Source organism: Fragaria vesca, linkage group LG4 (genome assembly GCF_000184155.1).
Source record: "Fragaria vesca subsp. vesca linkage group LG4, FraVesHawaii_1.0, whole genome shotgun sequence".
In the NCBI taxonomy this organism is placed as follows: Eukaryota; Viridiplantae; Streptophyta; class Magnoliopsida; order Rosales; family Rosaceae; genus Fragaria; species Fragaria vesca.
Genome location: NC_020494.1, coordinates 14,631,720 through 14,652,573, shown reverse-complemented (window position 1 = coordinate 14,652,573; position 20,854 = coordinate 14,631,720). Strand labels below are relative to the sequence as shown.

General features: G+C 37.9%; 3 protein-coding genes across 4 annotated transcripts; all 3 read right to left on the bottom strand.

Annotated features, from left to right (window-relative positions):
- Window positions 1–310: 310 nt before the first annotated feature.
- LOC101309341 (pentatricopeptide repeat-containing protein At4g33170-like) lies at window positions 311–2,342 on the bottom strand. The gene has a single exon (XM_004296953.1). It carries the CDS (start codon window positions 2,173–2,175, stop codon window positions 433–435), a length of 1,743 nt encoding a protein of 580 aa, XP_004297001.1. The 5' UTR covers window positions 2,176–2,342; the 3' UTR covers window positions 311–432.
- Window positions 2,343–10,956: 8,614 nt separating this feature from the next.
- On the bottom strand, window positions 10,957–11,337 carry LOC101312630. Its single transcript, XM_004298192.1, has one exon. The coding sequence runs from the start codon at window positions 11,335–11,337 to the stop codon at window positions 10,957–10,959; it is 381 nt and encodes a 126-aa protein (XP_004298240.1).
- Window positions 11,338–12,386: 1,049 nt separating this feature from the next.
- On the bottom strand, window positions 12,387–16,943 carry LOC101299664 (50S ribosomal protein L27-like). Of its 2 annotated transcripts, XM_004297006.1 has the most exons (6): window positions 16,820–16,943; window positions 16,503–16,573; window positions 16,120–16,238; window positions 13,256–13,361; window positions 13,027–13,151; window positions 12,387–12,936 (listed from the first exon to the last, which is right to left on the bottom strand). In XM_004297006.1, the coding sequence occupies exons 4-6, from the start codon at window positions 13,335–13,337 to the stop codon at window positions 12,697–12,699; spliced, it is 447 nt and encodes a 148-aa protein (XP_004297054.1). In that variant the 5' UTR covers window positions 13,338–13,361; window positions 16,120–16,238; window positions 16,503–16,573; window positions 16,820–16,943; the 3' UTR covers window positions 12,387–12,696. The 2 variants fall into 2 exon arrangements, with proteins under 2 accessions (XP_004297054.1, XP_004297055.1); XM_004297007.1 differs by lacking the exon at window positions 16,503–16,573 and having other exon boundaries at window positions 16,820–16,885.
- Between the last annotated feature and the right edge of the window lie 3,911 nt (window positions 16,944–20,854).

Here is a 20,854-nt window from a genome sequence, read left to right as displayed (position 1 = left end):
TACTGCTCTAATCAAAGCCTTGCCCAGCAGACTCCAAAGACCTCACCTCTATGGACTTTCTTGCCAGCCTCCTTCATCCACACCCTACTGCTGCTTCAACTGTTCCCCAAACCAATCACAAGAAACTACACCAATCCATTTCTGCTGTTCTCTCTAGTCTAGAAGAAGTGGGAAACGTTTGCAAAGGGTCACTTGGGTGTTTCTATAGAAAGCTCTCAAAGAATGATTTAATCAAACAGTTGGTGTGTGCACCAGCAATCAATTTCCTTTTGGGAAAGATCGATCAACTATTCTCTGATAGTACAGCTTGAATTATTAAAACTATAAAACTGGATAGTGATACTTTCTTGACCAGATTGAATGAAATTCCATCCTCGAAACCTATTCTTGTTTGAGTCCTATCTAAAGGCGACTAGCTATCTTTTTTCTACTTCAATGTTCAATCCAACTGGATCCAGGCAATTTCTTTACATCTCTGGAGTCCATTAGTTTCCTCAGCAACCCAACACTGTCCCAATTGCTCAAACCAGCAAAAATGTTTGACAGCAATATATATGTCGATGGCTCTGTTCTGTTTATATCTAATGCATGCTCTGCTGCATGCTTCCCTGTTTCTGTATCCCCAAGTAGCTGACAAGCACCAAGCAAAGTCTGCCAAACCAAAACACCTGGTTTTAAAGGCATGTTCTTAATAAATTCCTCAGCTTCCTTTATACGTCCAGCTCTTCCTAGAAGATCGACCATGCACGCATAATGGTCTTCTCCGGGGGTGATTCCATAGTTTTCAGACATGGAGGCAAAGTACTTCCATCCCTCATCTATAAACCCGCCTTGGCTACACGCATAAAGCACGCAAATAAAGGTGATGTAATTTGGCTGAATGCCTTCCTGCAGCCTCATCTTATCAAAAGTCAGAAGAGCTTCTCTAGCCTGCCCATTTTGTGCGCACGCCATTATCATTGTGGTCCATGAGACTACAGAACAATCCTTCATCGATTCAAAAACACACCGTGCACCATCCACGCATCCACATTTTGCATACATGTCCAGCAGAGCATTGTCTACGCAGACGTCCACGTCGGTACATGTTTCTAGTTTGATTCTCAAACCATGGAATTTCTTCCCTTCCTCCAACGAAGCCAGATTGGCACACGCATTCAGGGCAGTTGCAAGTGTGAACTTGTTTGGCCGTATCCCCACTTTTTTCATTTCAGCAACAACCTCAAGAGCTTTGCTAGGCTCCCCACATTGCAGGCAGCCAGCCGCCATCTCAGTCCATGAGCACACATCTTTCAAAGGCATCTCATAAAAAGCTTTGAAACCATCACGCAACTGATGATTTTTAATATACATATCCGCCAGGGAATTCCCCACACAAATCTCCGCCCCATGGCCACGTCTCACAAGCTGTGCATGAACCTGCACACCCATCTTAAGATCTGCGACAGCAGCCAGCCCAGTGAGCACACTTGAAAACGTGTAGATGTCGGGCTTCATCCCCTCACGATTCATCCTCCACCAGAATGTAGCTACTTCTGAACAACCATACTCCAAGTAGCCAGCCATGATAGCATTCCAAGACACTATATCTCTATTACCACACTTCTCAAACACCTGCAGAGCCTCTGTCAGTTCACCATGTCTCACCAAAACACTCAGCATTGCATTAGTGAGGAACACATTCCACTCAAACCCGAGACGCACAACGAACACGTAAACCTGGTAAGCTTGAGTCAGACTCCCACAGAGTGAGCAAGCCTGGAGAGAGCTGACCAATGTGAACTCATTAGGCTTGGTAATGCCATCCCGGTGCATTCGACCAAACAAGGCCAACGCTTCCTTGGCGCAGCCGTGTTGAACAAACCCTTTGATCAGCGCAGACCAGGACACCACATTTCTGTGAAGCATTTCGTCAAACAGTTGGAGGGCATTGTTGAGATGCCCACATTTGACGTACATGTTGAGGAGATGGTTCTGAAGGAAGGGCGAAAAGGGGAGGGAGGCTTTGATGAGTTTGGCATGAATGGCTTGGCCATTGGGTAAGTTGGAGGATTGGGCGCAAGTGCGTAGGAAATGAGAGCAGGTTTGTTCTAGTGTGGCCAAGTTGTGTGTGTTTTCTGATAGAACAAGCCTGCATGTGCTTTCAACAACAGCACGAGCACTTGAGCGGATCATCTAAAGGAAATTACATTTGAATTTGATACCAAAAAAAATAGAAGACAAGTTGAAGCTAAAGGGGGTAAAAAGTTATTTCAGTATATCCTAACGTTTTATTAGTTTCTATGCCATAAGGGGGTAAAATGTAAGTCGGACTCTCTGCCTAGATTGAAGGGGCGTTGCTCAATTTCTTGGATCAACTTCAACGTGGGTAAATATCTCTTCAAAGAGAAGGGCGGCTGGGTAAAAAATCCAAATTTACCCGAGCACCCAACCAGGCGGAATCTTTATGCCTTCTCCATCTGCATTGCCTCTGTAAATGACACGTGCAGGTCACGTGTGTGAACCCAAACAAGACGAACATGCTAAGGAGGAAGATACATTATGCCAAATCCACCGTTTCCTCTCCCCCGTCTCTTTCTTCCTCAGAATTGTTTTTGAGATTTCAGCTCACTGCTCATCTTTCTGTCAAGGTAAGAAATTAACAACCAAGTTCAGTATTTCTGGTTATAGTTTTACCAAATCTTTTCCGTTGTATTTGTTGTTATCCTAAATTAGCTTTGCATGTTGAGCAATATACTGAGATTAATTAATGAGAAGCTAGAGTAGTTCTATCAATCTCACCAGAGCTCTCAACACTCAACTATTACCAAATTCTTATTGTTGTATATGTTGCTCATCTTAAACTGCCTCTGAATGTTGAGAAACATACGTAACCAATTCTACACCTTGGCTCATCTCTTTATAGGATCATATATATTCTGAGTTTTTACCAGAGTTCCCGAGCTGTTCGCGTAGCGTAATAGCGTATCTATTTTACACCAAACTAATTAATCTCCAATAAGTAATTCTACAGTTAAAAAACCTGCTTATTGACAGTATTGAATATTAACCAAATTGAGAAAAGGTTAAAGTTTACCCGAACAATGAAAAAAAAAAATCAAACTAATGTCAAGGACTGTTGGTGCCTTGGTGTGTCACCGTGTGTAACCTAATGAACTATAGGAATCGTTTACCTCTGGTTGTATAAGGACCATCCCGACTTAGTTGATGATTAGAATTTGGGACATATGTACTTGAAGCAAAGTATAGTCACCGTATATTACTCTTGAATCAAGAGCCTTGATGCTTAAGTTAGCTCAGAATAGGCATAGATACATGGGTATGGACAACTAGACAAATGACTATCCGGACTCATCTTCTTCCTTTTATGGTTTATCTGATGGTGAGTTGGTGACATTTAGGTATCACTTGTGATTTTTAACTCAGATTACAGTAAGAGATAATAAGCTAAGAAGGTGAGTAGTACTCGCTATAAATGTAGAACCGGCCTGTAGGGCATGTCCGTAGTCTTTTCCTGCATTGGTCAGGGATGCTAGTCATTTATTCACTTCATAACTTGATACACTCCCATCTCCACGCTATCTATTTCTCTCTGATCCTAGATTAATTTCTTGTATATTTATGTCTGTAATTAAGAAATGACTTATCCCAAACAACCTGCCCACTACTCTACCGGCGGCAAGGCTCCAAAGAAGCTTCTGGCAGTCAAGAGTAATGCTCCCTCTCCGACTAGGAAGTGGATCAGCCCAGAGGTACTATGCTTTCAATTCTCATCAACTTCTTTATATATTTATTTTTAATTTACAAGATAGAATTGTAATGATAAGAAGCCTCTACCCATGTTATTTTTATGCATTGTTACACATGCTATATAGGTTTGATTCTTATGTATCGATGTATACTATGGACCTTATAGAGCTCAGTGTATCACACTCTACAATTGGTGACACTCGAGCCAAACAAATTGACAAATTAAGCTGGGTGATGTGGAAAAATTATTCCGTTAATAAGCACGGCTTCATTCTTGTAATTTGGGATGACACTCCGTCATGCACACGCGCTCACACACACCACACATATGTCTGATTAATTAGACTGTAGAAGAAAATATTAGCAATAAATGGTTATTTCCTCCCTTTGGTTTGGCATCTACATCCTTTCTTTTGGTTCAAGTGCCAAAGAGAGGTGCAGTGGTTTACAATGCTATTTTTTTCTTTTGTATGTTTTCATAAGAAGAATATAGAGGCTTCAAACTGTCCAAACACTACGTCAGATATGCGGTCTGTGGAAGCGTATGAAAAGAATATATAGTCATATCGAAGTTGTATCTGTTGGCGTGAGTCATACCATATAATATTAGGGTTGTGAATATTATGTTATTATTAGGAATATCCTGTCATAGTTAGTTTTCTAATAGGTTTTGATATCTCTTGTATATATACTCCGTTTCTTGGAGAATGTTAGAATTATCGCAATATTCATAATTTCTTGGTTCTTTTTGACTTGGTATCAGAGCCGAATCAAGATCCATCGGACTTGGTGGTTTTGTTCCGCTGCGAATTTGGTTCTTTTGGTCATTGAAGTTTCTTTTTTTTTTCTGCTTTTTCGGTTGTTGAGATTGGCGAAGTTCTTTTGGTGTTTCGATCGTTGAGTTTGGTGTTGTTCGGTTGTGAAGATAGCTTTGTTAAATTGGCTTGGAGGTATCGAGAGCAAGCTTTGTATAATTGGTGAAGGTGCAAGCTTGTTTAATTGATTAAGAGGTGAACTTGTGTGATTGGATTGGCTAAGGCGGTTCAGTGACGTCCAGCAACTTGGACAATTTCTTTTGAAAATTTGTTGTCTGGTGATTAGAATAATTTGAAGGAAAAATGGTGGATTTGAAAGCTATTAAAAGGAAGAGTGGGGCGTCTCAAAACTTGTCCTTCTACAACAATGAAGGTGGAGATTTTTCAAAGGGTAATGTTTCTTTGACTACGAAAATTCGGGGTAAAATTGGTGTTGCTTTACATGTTTCTAACTTTACTGGTGTGGTGATACTTGGATTTTTGATTCAGGCGAGTCAGACCATATGACCTATGATAAATCTTTCTTTATGTCTATGTCATCCCCTTCTATATCTCATGTTTTAAACGCGAACGGTGCATCTTTTCCAGTTCTAGGTATTGGGTCTGTTCAGGTTACGCCATCCATAATATTGCATGATGTGCTTTATGTACCATCATTATCTCATCATCTTTTGTCTGTCTCCCAATTGAGTTCTCAAAATAAGTGTTATGTAACCTTTTACCCAATGTATGTTGTGTTTCAGAATTTGTGTTCTAGGGTGATCATTGGCAAGGGAGACCTGAGGGGGAGACTGTTTCACCTGGATTACATGTACGCTGAGCCGGCACAAGCACTGAAGCAACCTTTGGCCCTGACATTGAATTCTGATCGATTAAGTGAACTATGGTTGTGGCACAGACGGTTGGGCCACCCATCTTTTGGAGTTATGAAAAAGTCTATGCCCTCATTGTTTCTGGGAGTTAGTGAGTCTACCTTGCACTGTGAAACTTGTGCTTTGGCCAAAAGTCATAGGTCTAGTTATCCTTTGGTTTTTCATTCGAGTTCTATGCCTTTCGAATTAATTCATTCGGATTCATGGGGTCCTTCAAAAAATTCCACTCTTTCTGGAATGCGTTACTTTGTCTTATTCATTGACGATTTTACTCGTTTGTCTTGGGTGATGTTGCTTAAGTCCAAAGATGCTGTTTTTTCTGCCTTCACAGCCTTCCATAATCTTATTCGTACTCAGTATGATGCACGTGTTAAAATCTTTCGTTCAGATAATAGAGGTGAGTTTGTCAACCATTCTTTCAATGAGTATTTCCAGAACCATGGCATCATACATCAAACTTCGTGTCCACAAACACCTGAACAAAATGGGGTGTCAGAACGGAAAAATCGTCATCTCTTGTACAAGGCACGGTCTCTCCTCCTAAGTGCTAACATGCCTAAGTACCTTTGGGGAGAAGCCGTGTTGTGTGCGTCTCATCTAATTAATCGTCTCCCGTCAACCCCTCTTCAAGGTCGTATTCCTTTTCATGTCTTGTCTCAATATGTCCCTATTCCCTCATCAAATACTCTTCCTGCTCGTGTCTTTGGTTGTGTTGCTTATGTTCATTTGTATAAGGATCAAAGGTCAAAATTGGATGCTAGAGCCTTTAAGTGTGTGTTTGTGGGATATGGTTCTCATTAGAAAGGTTACAAGTGTTATCATCCTCCATCCCAAAGATTTTATGTCACTATGGATGCCACTTTTAATGAAGATGTGTGTTATTTTTTACCTCCGGTGACTCCTCGTCAGGGGAGAAGTCATGTTTCTATGAAGATTTGTTTGGTGAATTTTTTGAGGAGTCAACGGAAGAAATTGGAACAGAAAGAAATACTTCATCAACTGGTCAACCATTTGTTAACGACCAGCCGTCCTCATCAAGAAGCTATGACCCAAAACTCAATCAGTCCTTGAGGAACAATGGACCCAGACTCACCGACGAGCCTTTAGCGTCGTCGCCTGATTCATCGACGCCACCAGATCGACATGCCACCAAGGATTCGTCGAACTCTTAGTGTTCTCTTTGTTCCCAGATCGGTGTGCCTTCTCCAGATCGGACCAGCTCGTCTCGTCCTCCCGTCACCGATGCATCGATCGGAGAAGGTCAATCCTGTCAGCCCATCTTGTTGGTGTCCGGTGCGCAAACTCGATTGGCCGGAGGAGAGTTGCTGGGCAGTAGCATGGACGGCGCCGGCGCCGGCTCCGGCTCCAGCGTTCTGGGCAGTAAGGAGACCGAGACTTTAACCGAGAATTTGATCAGTACACCCAATGTTTTGGGTAGTAATCCTACATACTCGGTTTCACGTCCAATCAGTCAATCGGTGCTAGTTGACAATCAAACTCAGTCTAGTTCGTCGGTAAGGGAGAAAATTACTGATGGAAATCCTCATGTGAACAGTAGCCAGGTCTCTCCCTCTCCTGAGCAGGTCTCTCAAGCTCATGAATCACCCGAGGTATTTTCTAATTCTTCCTCTCTGTCTACTAATGTGCCTACCAAACAATTGCCTAACCGTGTCAATCGTGGTCAGCCTCCAAAACAATATGAACCTACTCTAAATGCAAAAGCTCGGTATCCTGTTGCTAATTATGTGTCAACCCATAGGTTGTCTAAACCATATGTTGCATTTGTGAATCAATTATCTAGTGTGTCTCTCCCTAGTAAAGTGCAGGATGCAATGCGGGATGAAAGATGGATGCAGGCAATGAAAGTTGAGATGGATGCTCTTGAGAAAAATTGTACGTGGGAGTTAGTGCCATTACCACCCGGGAAGAAGTTGGTTGGATGTCGGTGGGTCTATACTGTGAAACATAATTCAGATGGTTCTGTGGATAGGTACAGGCGAGGTTAGTAGCGAAAGGCTACACTCAGAAGTATGGGGTGGATTATGAAGAGACGTTTGCACCAGTAGCCAAAATTAATACAATACGAGTACTTCTTTCGTTAGCCGCCAACCTTGATTGGCCGTTGCAACAGTTTGATGTTAAGAATGCTTTCTTGCATGGTGATTTGCATGAAGAAGTCTATATGGATTTGCCTCCTGGGTATTGTACTTTAACTGGAGAGCAGGTAGTGTGAAAGCTGAAGAAGTCCCTTTAAGGTCTAAAGCAGTCACCTAGAGCATGGTTCGGACGTTTTTCTAAGTTCATGAAGAGGATTGGATACCGACAAAGTAATTCAGATCACACTTTGTTTCTTAAACACCGATGTGGTAAGGTGACAGCTTTAATTATTTATGTAGATGATATGGTTGTGACAGGTGATGATAATGAGGAAATTCAAAGGTTACAAGATATGTTGTCTTCTGAATTTGAGATGAAGGATTTGGGTAGTCTAAAGTACTTCTTGGGAATTGAAGTTGCTCGTGGGAAGGATTGTATTGTGCTGAGTCAGAGGAAGTATGTCCTAGATTTGTTAGCAGAAACGGGTATGCTTGATTGTAAACCGGCTGATACTCCTATTGAGCAAAACCATTGGTTAGCAGAGTATTTGGATCAAGTGCCTACAAATAAGGCGCGATATCAGAGGTTAGTTGGCCAGTTGATTTATTTGTCTCACACCAGACCAGATTTAGCCTATGTAGTTAGTGTGGTGAGTCAGTTTATGCATAATCCTAGTGAGGCTCATATGGAAGCTGTATTTCGTATTTTGAAGTACTTGAAGTCTGCTCCAGGGAAGGGATTAATTTTTTCAAAACACAAGCACTTGGCTGTTTTTGGGTACACAGACGCAGACTGGGCAGGTAATATTACAGATCGCATGTCTACTTCAGGCTACTTCACTTTCGTTGGTGGTAATTTGGTTACTTGGAAAAGTAAGAAGCAAAATGTGGTAGCTCGTTCTAGTGCTGAAGCAGAATATAGAGGAATGGCTCGAGGACTTTGTGAGATGTTGTGGTTGGGACACTTGTTGAGAGATTTGGGATTTCGGCAAAAGAAGGCTATGCCGCTTTATTGTGATAATAAGGCTGCTATTGAAATTGCTCACAATCCTGTTCAACATGATCGCACAAAGCACGTGGAGGTAGATCGACATTTCATTAAAGAGAAGTTGGATTGTCAGATTATTTTCTTTCCTTTTGTCCCTACTGAAGAGCAATTGGCTGATATCCTTACGAAAGCTCTTTCAAGTAAAGCCTTTCATGACTCTCTTAACAAGTTGGGCATTGGTGATTTGTATGCGCCAACTTGAGGGGGAGTGTTGGCGTGAGTCATACCATATAATATTAAGGTTGTGAATATTATGTTATTATTAGGAATATCCTGTCATAGTTAGTTTCCTAATAGTTAGTTTCCTAATAGGTTTTGATATTTCTTGTATATATACTCCGTTCTTGGAGAAAATGTTAGAATTATGGCAATATTCATAATTTCTTGGTTTTTTTGACTGTATCAAGCTAGCTGCTTGTTATATATATATAGTGACAAGCTTCCTTGTCTCATTCTTTTCAGGCAATGTTAAACCTACCAGCATTGAACCTTGAAACTTCATATCATTCCATCACAAACATGACACATAGCACTTTAAAAGTTTAAATCACATGCATAATTTTGCAAGTAATTTTGACAAATATGTGCCGATAACTATTAAACTTTCACCTTTAACCCTGGTTCCTGCTTCTATCATTTTCAGCTTTCTCTAGCATTGGAGGCAGAATTGTTGACTGCGATACAGGAGGCAAATCACCTTATTTCTGCCCCTGTCTTTTCTCCAAGCTTTTATGCCACTGACCCAGTAAAACTTGAAGTGGCCAAAGACATAGTTCAAAGTATTCTGAAGTGTGACCTTGAAGCCTTACTGGACAAACAGTGTTACAAAGATTTGAAAGAAGCTTTCAAGTATCTGTCCTCTATTAGTTTTTTTGATCCAATCATGGTCCTAAGACTTGACTGGATGCTGAACGATGTGGAGACTGAACTACCACACTATAAAGAAGCTATAGAAGAATGTGTTACAGGTAGAGAACAGGCAAAGGACCTTCAACGTGCGGTAATATCTCTGAAAGATAAGCTGGAAGCTGCTTGTGCTACAAAACCTAGAATTATTGAACTTGAAAATGAGCTGCATGATCTTGAGTATCAAATTGAGGCTCTTCAGGCTCAATTTGCAGATTGTCAGAGCCAGAAAGAAGTCCTCCAGGCAAAATTGGATGCTGAATTGGATCAGCTTCGTCCAGAAAAGGAGGCACTCCTGGGTAAATGCAAGTTGTTTACTGCTTTCAAAGAGAGATTGCCAGAAATGAAGAATCGGATCAACGCAGGGATTGGCGTGTGGGAAGCCTTTAAGCCAGCTTTTAATATCCAATTTAGAGGTGTTAACCAACTAAGCCATTAGGCAGCTGTATTTTGGGAGTCTAATGTTTTTGTTAGGGACAGAGGCTTTTGGTATTGATTGACTTGACACTTTCGCAGATCGAAGAACTTGCAATGCCTGAGGGGCTAGCTTGTACTTTTGGAAAATTTTGTAACAACCTGAACGTACTACTGAATATATGTTGTCCATTTTGCTTGCCAACCGCAGCAGTGTAGCTGTTATAATGGCATTTATTTGTTAATTCAACCTTGCCGAATTATTGATTCTTCAAATGCATGCACTTGCTGGATACAACAGGAGGTGTAGACCGAATGCAACTTCTTCTTCATTAGCTTCTGCTTACTTTCTTTGTTTTGAACAATCAAAAGAACGAATGAACGATCACCAGTTTGGCTCCTTCGTTTGTCAAATAAGTGACTAATGCATTCTTCAATACCCCTAGCCTCCATCATTTTTGGTTAATTGTTGCACCACAATGCAAGCCATGATCGACTCTAAGCTCCGGAATTCACAAACTTCAAAAGGCGTAAGGGGATGGAAGTTCAGTGATTGAGAGTAAAAAAGGCAGGCATAAAGTTCAATTTTCTCAATGGAACTAATGCTAGATTGCTAGTATACAGTGCTCCTTTTTTTCTTTTTCTTTTTTATCTATTTCATTTTTGTAGTTTTTTTCCTGGAAGATGATTCACAAGGCCATTCCATGTTATTTATATATACAAGAATATGATTATGCATGTGATACTAGTAAAACAGGACTATGAGCCATTGAGCCGCCAGCTTATGGACGATGCAACATGAGTACATGACCCTCATCTATTGATCATTCATCATCTTTCATATATAGTGCAATTTCGTGGATACTAGATTTATTTCTGAATTTCTGGATAGTATTACATTATCTTTATTAATAAATCTAAACCCAAGCTGTCTAATACCAAGAATCTTCATCAGAAACTAAAGTTTCAGTAACGTAGAGTATATTTCATCTTTCTAGCTTTATTAATTCATGCATCTTGATACAAGTATACAACTCGATCGATCACACCTTGTCCTAGATTCTTTCTGGGGGCGCAGGATTTCCTTGGAGAGCACAAATGTTCTTGAGCATGGGAGGGAAGAAAGGAGTGAGAGGAAACATTTTGGGCAAACAGCTGTCCTCGACAGCAACGAAGGCCTTGCAACAGTCGGCACTAATCTTTCCGAATTGCAAGCTGAAAACAGACTGAAAAATTCCCATAACACATCCGTTGACGCCAGTAAGAGATGACCAACACTTGAGTACATCCGGCGCAGTTCCTGGTGGAAATAGCCCCCCTGGAATGGAAGGAGGATTCGGCAGCAACTGCGCACTGGCTAGCCTAGACTGGGCTAGCAAAGCAGTGAGTAATGACACAAGTAGCAACGAAGATAATGCTTCCATTTTCATTGCCATGGCTCTATTGGGATGTTAGAGTAGCTAGCTAGCTCAGCTCGATCGATTTAGGCTTGACTGAATAGGTTGGTGTGGGAATTGGAGGAAGACGATGCCAACTATATATAGGCTTCAGAAATGAGGGTACGTAACTGACCAAACTTGCATATTGTACACAAGGTTATAAGTTAATTGGGAGTTATGGTGGTCAATGCCGTTGAAACTTGAATCCAAATGAAAATTATGGCATAACCGGTTGGGTTAATCAAGTCCTTTTCTTGGTTTTATACTTGGTTTTGGTTAGGACGTCAAAACGTACGTTTTGGTAATGCATTAACATTGGCTAAATCATAAGTTATAACCCAGAAGTAATAATTGTGTTCGAGGAATTTAAGCTAGTAGCTAAATCACCTTGCTCATTGGAGAAAAACTTGTGCATTCCTTATAATTTTTCAGATTATATGCACTTGTAAATCTAGGCTGTATATAGTTAGAGCCTAGGTGATGTGAGTGAAGTAGCTATATACGCACACCCTCTTTTACTTGATACACATCCAAATTGTTTTAGGTGCCTGCCACCACCTCCATCTTTTAGCCACTATCACAGTCAATCTGCAATCTCTTCTTATGCTCCAATGCCTTAATCAATTCATCTCATATTAAAAACAAAACAACAAAAACCAAAAGCAGTAAATAACAATTCAGTAAGTGATCTTGCATATTCCTATGAGCATGTACCATCCTTCATCATAGGCTCTTCTATTAGTTCTATATCTGCATCATCATCATCCCCCGCTTAATTTCTACATGTGTCATGAAATGCAAGCTATGAAGGAAAGGAATTCCTTGTCAACTGAAAGGTGTTCCAAGGGTGCGAATTTGCTCACCTCCTCCGCGGGATCAATCTTAGGTTTTTTTTTTTTCTTGCAAGTTTTCTGTAAGGGTGTTAGGGTGTTGTGAGAATATAATTTGTTCAAAAAGTAACAAGAAAAATGGATGTGTATTAAGAGGTTTAGGTGGTGTATTTAAAATTACTCAACTACTGTAAGACTGAAAAATAAGAACACCTGGAATTTCAATTTGACTTGGTGATAAAGATTAAAGGGATCATTTTAGGGATATCATTTTCTCCCGGAGGGACTGTTCATCTTGATTGAACTACTGGAATACAAAGAATGACCCACACCACTGGACAACATTCAAGAGTACCGCAAGGCTGCAACCTGGGTGATACAAAAATATAGTTCTAACTTTATTTAAAACTCAGTTCATTTCATTCAGGAGTTATTGTAAAAACCCGAGGGAAATTGGCATGCGAGTAATTTTTGACTGGTGATCAAACTGGGAATGAGCTTGAACCAAGAAAAAGATTTATCAAAACTAGGACTCAACTGTCTTCACCATCTCAGCTGCTGTAGTATTTGCATATATAGGGTGAAGCACATGACCTTCTTTGGGCTCTATATGCACCCACTTACGTCCACTGAGCTTGTGCTTTTCAAACTTTACTGTGCCTTCTTTTAGAGCAAAAAGAGTGTGATCTTTCCCTAACCCAACATAATTTCCAGGATGGAATCGGGTGCCCCTCTGGCGAACAATGATGTTTCCAGGTATCACTCTCTGCATCGTAAACAGAAAAAGCCTCAATATGATTGTAAATATCCACTCACCTTTTGTACTATTCCCCATAACAAAACATCAGCCTCTTACCTCTCCACCGTATTTCTTAACTCCAAGATTCTTAGGTTGAGAGTCTCGCCCATTTTTTGTGGATCCACCTGCTCTTTTAGAAGCCCAGCGCCTGAACATCAAACTCAATCCTTCTCCTGTGACATCTGCAATTAGTCAACCAAGTCAAACAGCAGAGGTTAGATGCAGCAATAAATGAGTTCACGAAATATTTAAAATAGTCAACTCATCAAGTTGTTGAGATTTGTACCAGAAGCACTGCTGTAAACAGGAGTACTGGTAACCAGATGCTTTATATTCAATCTTTGGCATAGTGATGTTCCAAAATTCATTATGCCTTTCCGGAAGGAGTCAACCTGAAAGAAATCACCACATTAAGAGGTCAAAACGTCAGAGTTAAGTACATCTGAAAAGTAGTGAATCACAATAAGGCAGTGTTAGTGGCGTAGCCACGGTAGGACGAGGAGGTTCATATGACCCCTCTAAGTTTTTGACCAAACCATGATTGGTGGGTATAATTAGAGGTTGTGCATGCATATATTATATTTTGATGTAATTTTTTACCCTTGTAACTTAAGAGAAAAGAAAGTGTTTTAAAATGTTTGGCTCATTCACTATGAATATGTGGAGGGAACTCATTGATTCTGTTTTTATTACATATTTGCATTGCCTGATTAATCGATGAATGCTTATTTTGCATATTTTCGCTTCTAGTTTATACATGTTTTTCACTCCTAGTTCTTTTCTACACCATTAACACTAATTCTTTCGAGTCTATCATCATGCTATGGAAATTATGAGAAGAAATTTTTGAAACCGAAAGGCAGCATGATATATATATATCTCGTGACAGAATATTTGATAACGAAACCGGCCATCAAGAAAAAAATATAAAATATGAGGAATTGTCATGAACAAATTTAACTGTTTCGAGAAACTTGCTATTTTTCCATATTGTAATGATTTATGTTCTTAAACTATCTGAAGCATAAACAAATTCATGCAAGTTTTTTCATTTAATGATATTTTTGTTTAATATGATCTTCGCTATTTATATATATTTTGACCCTTCTAGTTGGTTTTTCTGGCTACGCCATTGTGTACCTGCAGGAATCAAACATATGAATATGAACAAGTTACCTTTATGTCAAACTGTAAACTAAGTCGCCAACGAAATGAATTTTTATTCTTGCCTGAATATACTTGCTTTAATGTCAAATCAGATTTATACCATATAACTGTATTAAATGAATTTCAAATTCTAACTGATTATTGAGTTTGACCAATATGATTACTTTCAGTCTTTAAACTCATCTTCAATGCTTGAGTTCAAATACCAGTCATATTATGTCTACATTCTTCTTAATACAATGTCTAGTTCTTCAAGATATCTAACAATGATCTCATGAAAAACTTGCTTGGCACATCCAATATCCATACACATGCATATCAATCAATGAATTATGAACCTCATCAGCCTTAATGCATCCTTCTTTCATATCCTCTGCATTTTTCTGATTTCCTGTACCTTTATTTTACCAAGCTTTATCAATGTTTCCATTACATCAACCTCCGTAATTCTGAATTGGGTCAGGACTTTTATCAAAAACCTGTTGTGCACTAAATCTCTCCCCACCAATCTTACCAAACTTGAGCACTAAACCTCCAACTTGTTGACATATTCATAAGCACAAATCATGTACAAAACAACATACACACCTATCCCACTAAAGCATCTAGTAGCAAATCTATTTCTTTTCAAATCTTGAAACTAAAATATCTGGATATTTCTCATGTCCAAAATACTGAAACCAAATCAATGATAGAAATTACCCGATACAAAAATATTGCTGTTAGCAGACGCTGAGCAATCTGTTTTACCAATTACTGACTCCATTATCATCTTCATTTGGACTGAAAATGCTTCAACTTGATCAAAATGACATCCTATCTTCAAAAGACCAATAACCCATTACAGGTGCTGCATCACAGTTCTTCCAAAAGTGACTTTGTCGCCGTCCAATATGGGTCTGATCTTCAGCAATTATGCTTAAGAAATTTCAGTTCATCTGGTATGCTTTCCTTCTTGCCTAAAACTCTATTTTGTTGAGGGCTCTACTAACTGATATCCTTGTAAATATAAATGTAGACCTGTCAGACCTCTATGCCATCCTTACTTTATACGTCTTCCAAATACTCACTACTTCAGTCAGACCTCACCTTTAATACAATGCTATTCACAACTGAACTATTAAAACCAAATCCGTATCGTTTGCTTAAGCTACAATCTGACCTATTGTTATTAAGTTGAACTAGCCTAACCACTCAATCAGTGGAAACACTAGGCAAACTTGCTAAAGTAAAATACAATGTGTAGAAATTAGCCAAAACAAGAAAAAAGATGCAATGTATAGAAGATGAAGATACTTTAAAGACTTCAACCTTCCAAATACCCCTTGTGTTTATCCTTCTTATTTTAGCTTCTTTTTTCTCGAGAAAAAGGGGCAATGGCACAGGCACCGAACATGGAGAAATTGGAATTGCAAAATAGATCAACCAGTTAATCTCAAACAATTAACCCCCAAGTGAAGCTTGTTTTTGTTTCAAAATTCAATTGAAGCTCTAACAAAAACGATGTAAATGAATTCAATAACCGACAACAAATCCAGCAACAACAGAGAGAAAGGACAATAAATAAAATATGAAGATCTCTTGTACAATTTATCCAGCTCTTAATCATGCTAAACTAGAACCCTTTTACACCTAAACAATTTTATAAATCCAAATAAATTACAATCTGAACTAAAGATAACTAACACAAAATTCAACATTCACAAATACTGTTAATATTTGAAACCAATATATGCACACATATTTGAAGCATATATGATATGTCACAAACCAATCAGATCGGTTTCCTATAATATTTACTCTTGAAATTCATGCACACTTGGAAAGAATCTGGAAAAAATTCATACTAACAGTGATTATCAAAGCACCCAAAACATGAGATATATGAGACCAATTATGCAACTACAATATCAGAGCAATGCACTCAAAGACATCATATAACTAAGCCAAAAACTAAAAACTAACAAGATATTAGAGCAATACCTCTCAACAGCAAGTTCAGCAGAGCAATACCACCTCCTACTTGCAAATCACCGGAGCAAAATCACCTCCTAACCACCAAAGCAATCACAATCCTCACAGCAAATTCAGAAGAGGAAAACCTGTAAGTTACAAAAAAACATCATCAACCACTACTACAGGTCACAGAGATTTACAAATCCAAATACTTTGTATTGTAGATAGCCTCACACACACACACACACACAAAATGTTTCAGTCATTACGCAGTTAAATACAGGAGTCCACATGTGTGTGTATTCCATTCCATATAGCTTCATTGAGGACTCCGAGAAGTACAATAATAATTTCAGTGTTTCATGAATCATAACTTTGAACATAGATAGCAGTTTACATAACAAATGTACCAATAAAGATGCTATCCTCCTCTGCGTCAACAATCTTCCTCAAAATAATATACTCAACAAGTTCATCCCATCTGCAAGACAATAAAAAGAACACTAGCACCACCTTAATTTCGATAACTTAAAGATGATCATCGATTAAAGTATCCCAACAAATTAAGCAACCCAGTAAGACAATGCAGCAAATAATGTTAATTGCAGCAACTCCAATGTCGAATTACAGGTTCTCAAAATCACAGATTTATCAACAACAACAAACCCGAAGTCGAACCAATAATTCTTCTTCTAAATGAATACCCAAAAAGAGATTAGGGTCTAACCGAGAGAACAGAGCAAGAGAGCGAGTGACGGTCGCCGGAGAAAGTTTTGGGAAAAGCTCGTCAGAGTTATGGAGAGGAGAGTGAGAGTGTTTTGGAGAGGAGAGTGAGAGTCCGACTTCGTCCGAATTAGGTATTTGAACGTTTTTCTATCTTAATAGAGTTTCCTTTTTCAGTAATGGAAAGAGAAATAAGACAAATATTTGTGTCTTAACATGTATTAAACTCATGAGTATTAACCATATTGATGTATTGTTGTATCACCAAGATATTATTCTCTGATGGTGTCCTTTAACCTTTGTATGTGTAATACTGTAACCGTCATATTAGGAACTCGAACATTTTTAATGATATTCTCATCAGGAGAATCATGTCACTTACATTCACATTCCTCCCACAAATCAAATGGGCTCAAAGTTGTTTTTGTTAATATGGTTAGTCTCAGAGATTTTAACCCAGGTAGATGCCTATGCATTTAGCATATGTTTTTGTTAAGATATTTTACAAAATCACTAGCTGAGACATTTCTCAAAATCAAAATAAAATAGTGGATAAGTATATAACACCAACACATATCGTTCTTTGGGATCAATATTTCTCCCCCACATGACATGAGGAGTATTATCTCATTGAGATGACAACTAGCAATTGTGCGGTAAGTACTCAAATTTGATTGGAAGTAAGTAGTTATCAAACCTTGTAAGTGATTCCACACAACTTTGTAGACAAAATATGATGTAAATTGTTATTACATAAGAGTGTATCTGATGCAATAAACTTCTGGTTCATGACATTATATGCCTCAAATTCCTTGAGAATTTGACGTAGTGTATATATAAGATACCAAAAATGCATTCTCGAACCACATTTGAGACACTAAATGCAAAAAGAGAATAATATGTGCTCTTCTGGAGCCATCAAATATATGTGTAATCGAATATTCAAGTTCGAATCTATTATATCAAAACTACAGGTTGAACGTCTAGTTCAAATAAATTTGGTGCCGGAATCTTCAGGTTCCAAGTAAATAAAGTGAAACTTTAAGTTCACTAATTTAATTTTCATACTAGGCTCCGGGTTTGAGCTTTTACTGTTAGAACTTCTAGTTCTTGGATTCAATAATTTGAACTTCTGGTTCAAAAACATGACATTCGAAATTCATATGGTCAATATATAGGAAAATAAGATAACAATATGTATTGTAATGAAAGTAAAAAAATAAGAGGATTGTAAAAAACAAGATAAATAAATTCATATTGGAAACTTCTGATTCCATGGGTGAAAAAATGAACTTCTGGTCTGGTTAACTTCATATAGAGGATAATCTTGTTTCTCCCCTCTCGTTACACAAGCAGATAATATCTAAATAATGTGAGAAACTTCAGGCCCTCAAATGATCATAAATCAACAACATGAGACTTCGATTATTACTCAGGGAGCTTCAAGCCCTCTACTGTTTAGACTTACTGGTCTAGATTTTTGGTGCAATACATTTAACCCCCAAAATGCAAAAAAGTGAAGCTGGTTTCCAAAATCAATAAATATTAGCAAGTCTTATGTTTTGGAAAGCCAGTGCCGAGCTAAGCATGATATACATATATTCAAAATTTCTGAATGGTGCCAATAAACATGCAAAAGGTGTTGATGCCTTACTATTGAAACTATTACAGTAGCCCAATCATGCTTTCAAGTTTCAAATATGGCTGAAACATAACACAATCGTACTTTCATATAATAGCAAGTATATATGTCGGCCTGTAAAGCAATTTTTAATCATAAACTTGTATAACAAATTCCAAAGCAAAGAATCAGGTTGCTCATATACAGATCGTTATACAACTCTGAGGAATTTCAACTTTTCAAGATCCTGAATTGCATAAGCTTTAAGAAGCTTCGTGTCGCAATTCTATTACTACTTTTGAGGAACTTCTGGCCTCTATAGTTCGATCAAGAGACTTCAGATCTCGATCAATGAACGAAATAACTAACAAATAGATTTCAGGTCAAAACTACAAATACAAAGTGGAGACCATATGATAAGTGTTTTGGTCATCTGAGGACACTTCAAAGTAAACATCTAAAAGAAAAAAATATTTCATCAAGCTTTGGTTTAAGCATAGTAATCAATGGGCTGGTCCTTTTTTGGTTTGGGCATATAATATTGTTAAATCTTTGTTTTATTTGATAATTTTTAAATAATGTAATATATATATATATTTTAAATAATTAAATATAAAATAAGTTAATCGTCTAGTCCCCGTCTAGGCTATCTAGGAGCTAGGCTATGGTTGCCGCCCGCCGAGCGCCTAGCGCCTTTTAGACCATTGTTCGAACGTCATATGATTCATGCCCAAATCTAAGAAGCATAACCAAACAATCACTTCGAATCCGTATTGAGACCACAAAACTCTCTTATCATATTATCCAATTGTTAATCGAAGGACTTGTCATTGTTTTGATTCAGTTTGCAACATATAGTAGGCATAATATCATGCATCAAATATCCAAATCATGACATTGAATATAACAAAAGAAACATAGGTGAGGTACGATGCCTCATGAATACATGGAAGTAATTATTATACATAATCAATGGTCAATATAAATATTGGAATATGAATGAGGTCAAAACTGATGCATCTGTATGGAAACTGATAAAGCTAGAATTGGTATAGAAAACCAAAACAATAAATCAAACTATCCAATTTTGATATTTGATCACCATATATATGATGGTCAAACGAATGAAGCACCAACATATATGCAAAATAAACTATTGTAATTGCCAATCATTTTCTGACTACTGGGCAAAACAAATTAATAAACCAGACAAGAAATGTCGGGATCGTAAATCATGACTTTTGGTTGTCAATCAAGGAAAATCTGTGGTGGATTATTCAAACTCCAGTATAGTGTTTTTGTTAGTTAATTAAGTGACATTAATTTGTACACTTGCATGGATGTAGTCTAAATGCATTCAAAATTTGTTCATGTCATATAGGAATTGTTAGGCGAAAATTTGGACATCATTTTCTTGTTAAAATAAATAAATCAGTCCACAACCAAAACTGACCCACACCGCACCAAAAAACTGTGTAACCGAGTTATTCAAAAACCGAATAAAACGGTTTGTTTGCGGTTTGAAACATTGTAAAATCGAAAAAAATGGTTCGGTTGCGGTTTGAGCCGCAAACCAATCCGAACCAAACCGCGCCCACCCCTACCAAAAATGGTTACCATACCTATAACTATAGTCATATCATGATCCATATTAGAAAGCGCAAATGCGTCCTTTCAGACTCTATTTCAAGACCATATCGATCATCATGGATCTAATTATGTTGTTTAGAACTTCATGTTCATATGAAAGAAATATCAATATCGAAACTTCATGTTCGAATTTTGTGAACAATGGCACATGTATAGGCACCAAACTTCAAGTTTATGCAAACAATTAAACTTGCAATTCTAATGTAATATTTGAACTTCAAGTTCATAATCTCAAAAATTTCAGGTTCGAGTATTATTAGCGAAACTTTTGGCTCACTAATATAAGCAATTGTAAACATAGAATTGAGTAATATAAACAAAGTATATATGTAGACAATATATAATCAAAATAGAAGTGAACTCATAAATCGTGAGTATGAATAATAAGCAACAAAAGTTGCACTAATATCTCATAGATCATCATGGAGTTTATAGAACAAATGAGCAAAAACGTGCTGATAACGTGTTATAAACTAAGAATGAGATAAAGAGAAAACAGAAAACAAAATGAAGGAGGAGGAAGAAGTAACATATTATTATGTCTCATATGCCTCCTTTATATAGAGGTAGGGATTACATAATAAGTCTTTATACTATTAAGATATTGCATATAAGTCCTCCGAAGATAAATAGACAGACACTTGATTGTAAATATTTACAACAGAATATACTATCTTACTTTGCGTTTTCTTTTGCCAGCAAAATATATATATATATATATATATATATATACACACACGTCATAGTTACACTATAAACCAATAAAAA

What these genes read in the sequence shown, in the direction of transcription:
- LOC101309341 (XM_004296953.1), bottom strand. Translation starts at nt 2,175, where the DNA reads ATGATCCGCTCAAGTGCTCGTGCTGTTGTTGAAAGCACATGCAGGCTT.
- LOC101312630 (XM_004298192.1), bottom strand. Translation starts at nt 11,337, where the DNA reads ATGGCAATGAAAATGGAAGCATTATCTTCGTTGCTACTTGTGTCATTA.
- LOC101299664 (XM_004297006.1), bottom strand. Translation starts at nt 13,337, where the DNA reads ATGAATTTTGGAACATCACTATGCCAAAGATTGAATATAAAGCATCTG. An exon ending in TGTTTACAGCAGTGCTTCTG is followed by an intron (nt 13,152 to 13,255) that starts GTACAAATCTCA and finishes GACTAATTGCAG; the next exon opens with ATGTCACAGGAGAAGGATTG. An exon ending in TTAAGAAATACGGTGGAGAG is followed by an intron (nt 12,937 to 13,026) that starts GTAAGAGGCTGA and finishes TTTACGATGCAG; the next exon opens with AGAGTGATACCTGGAAACAT.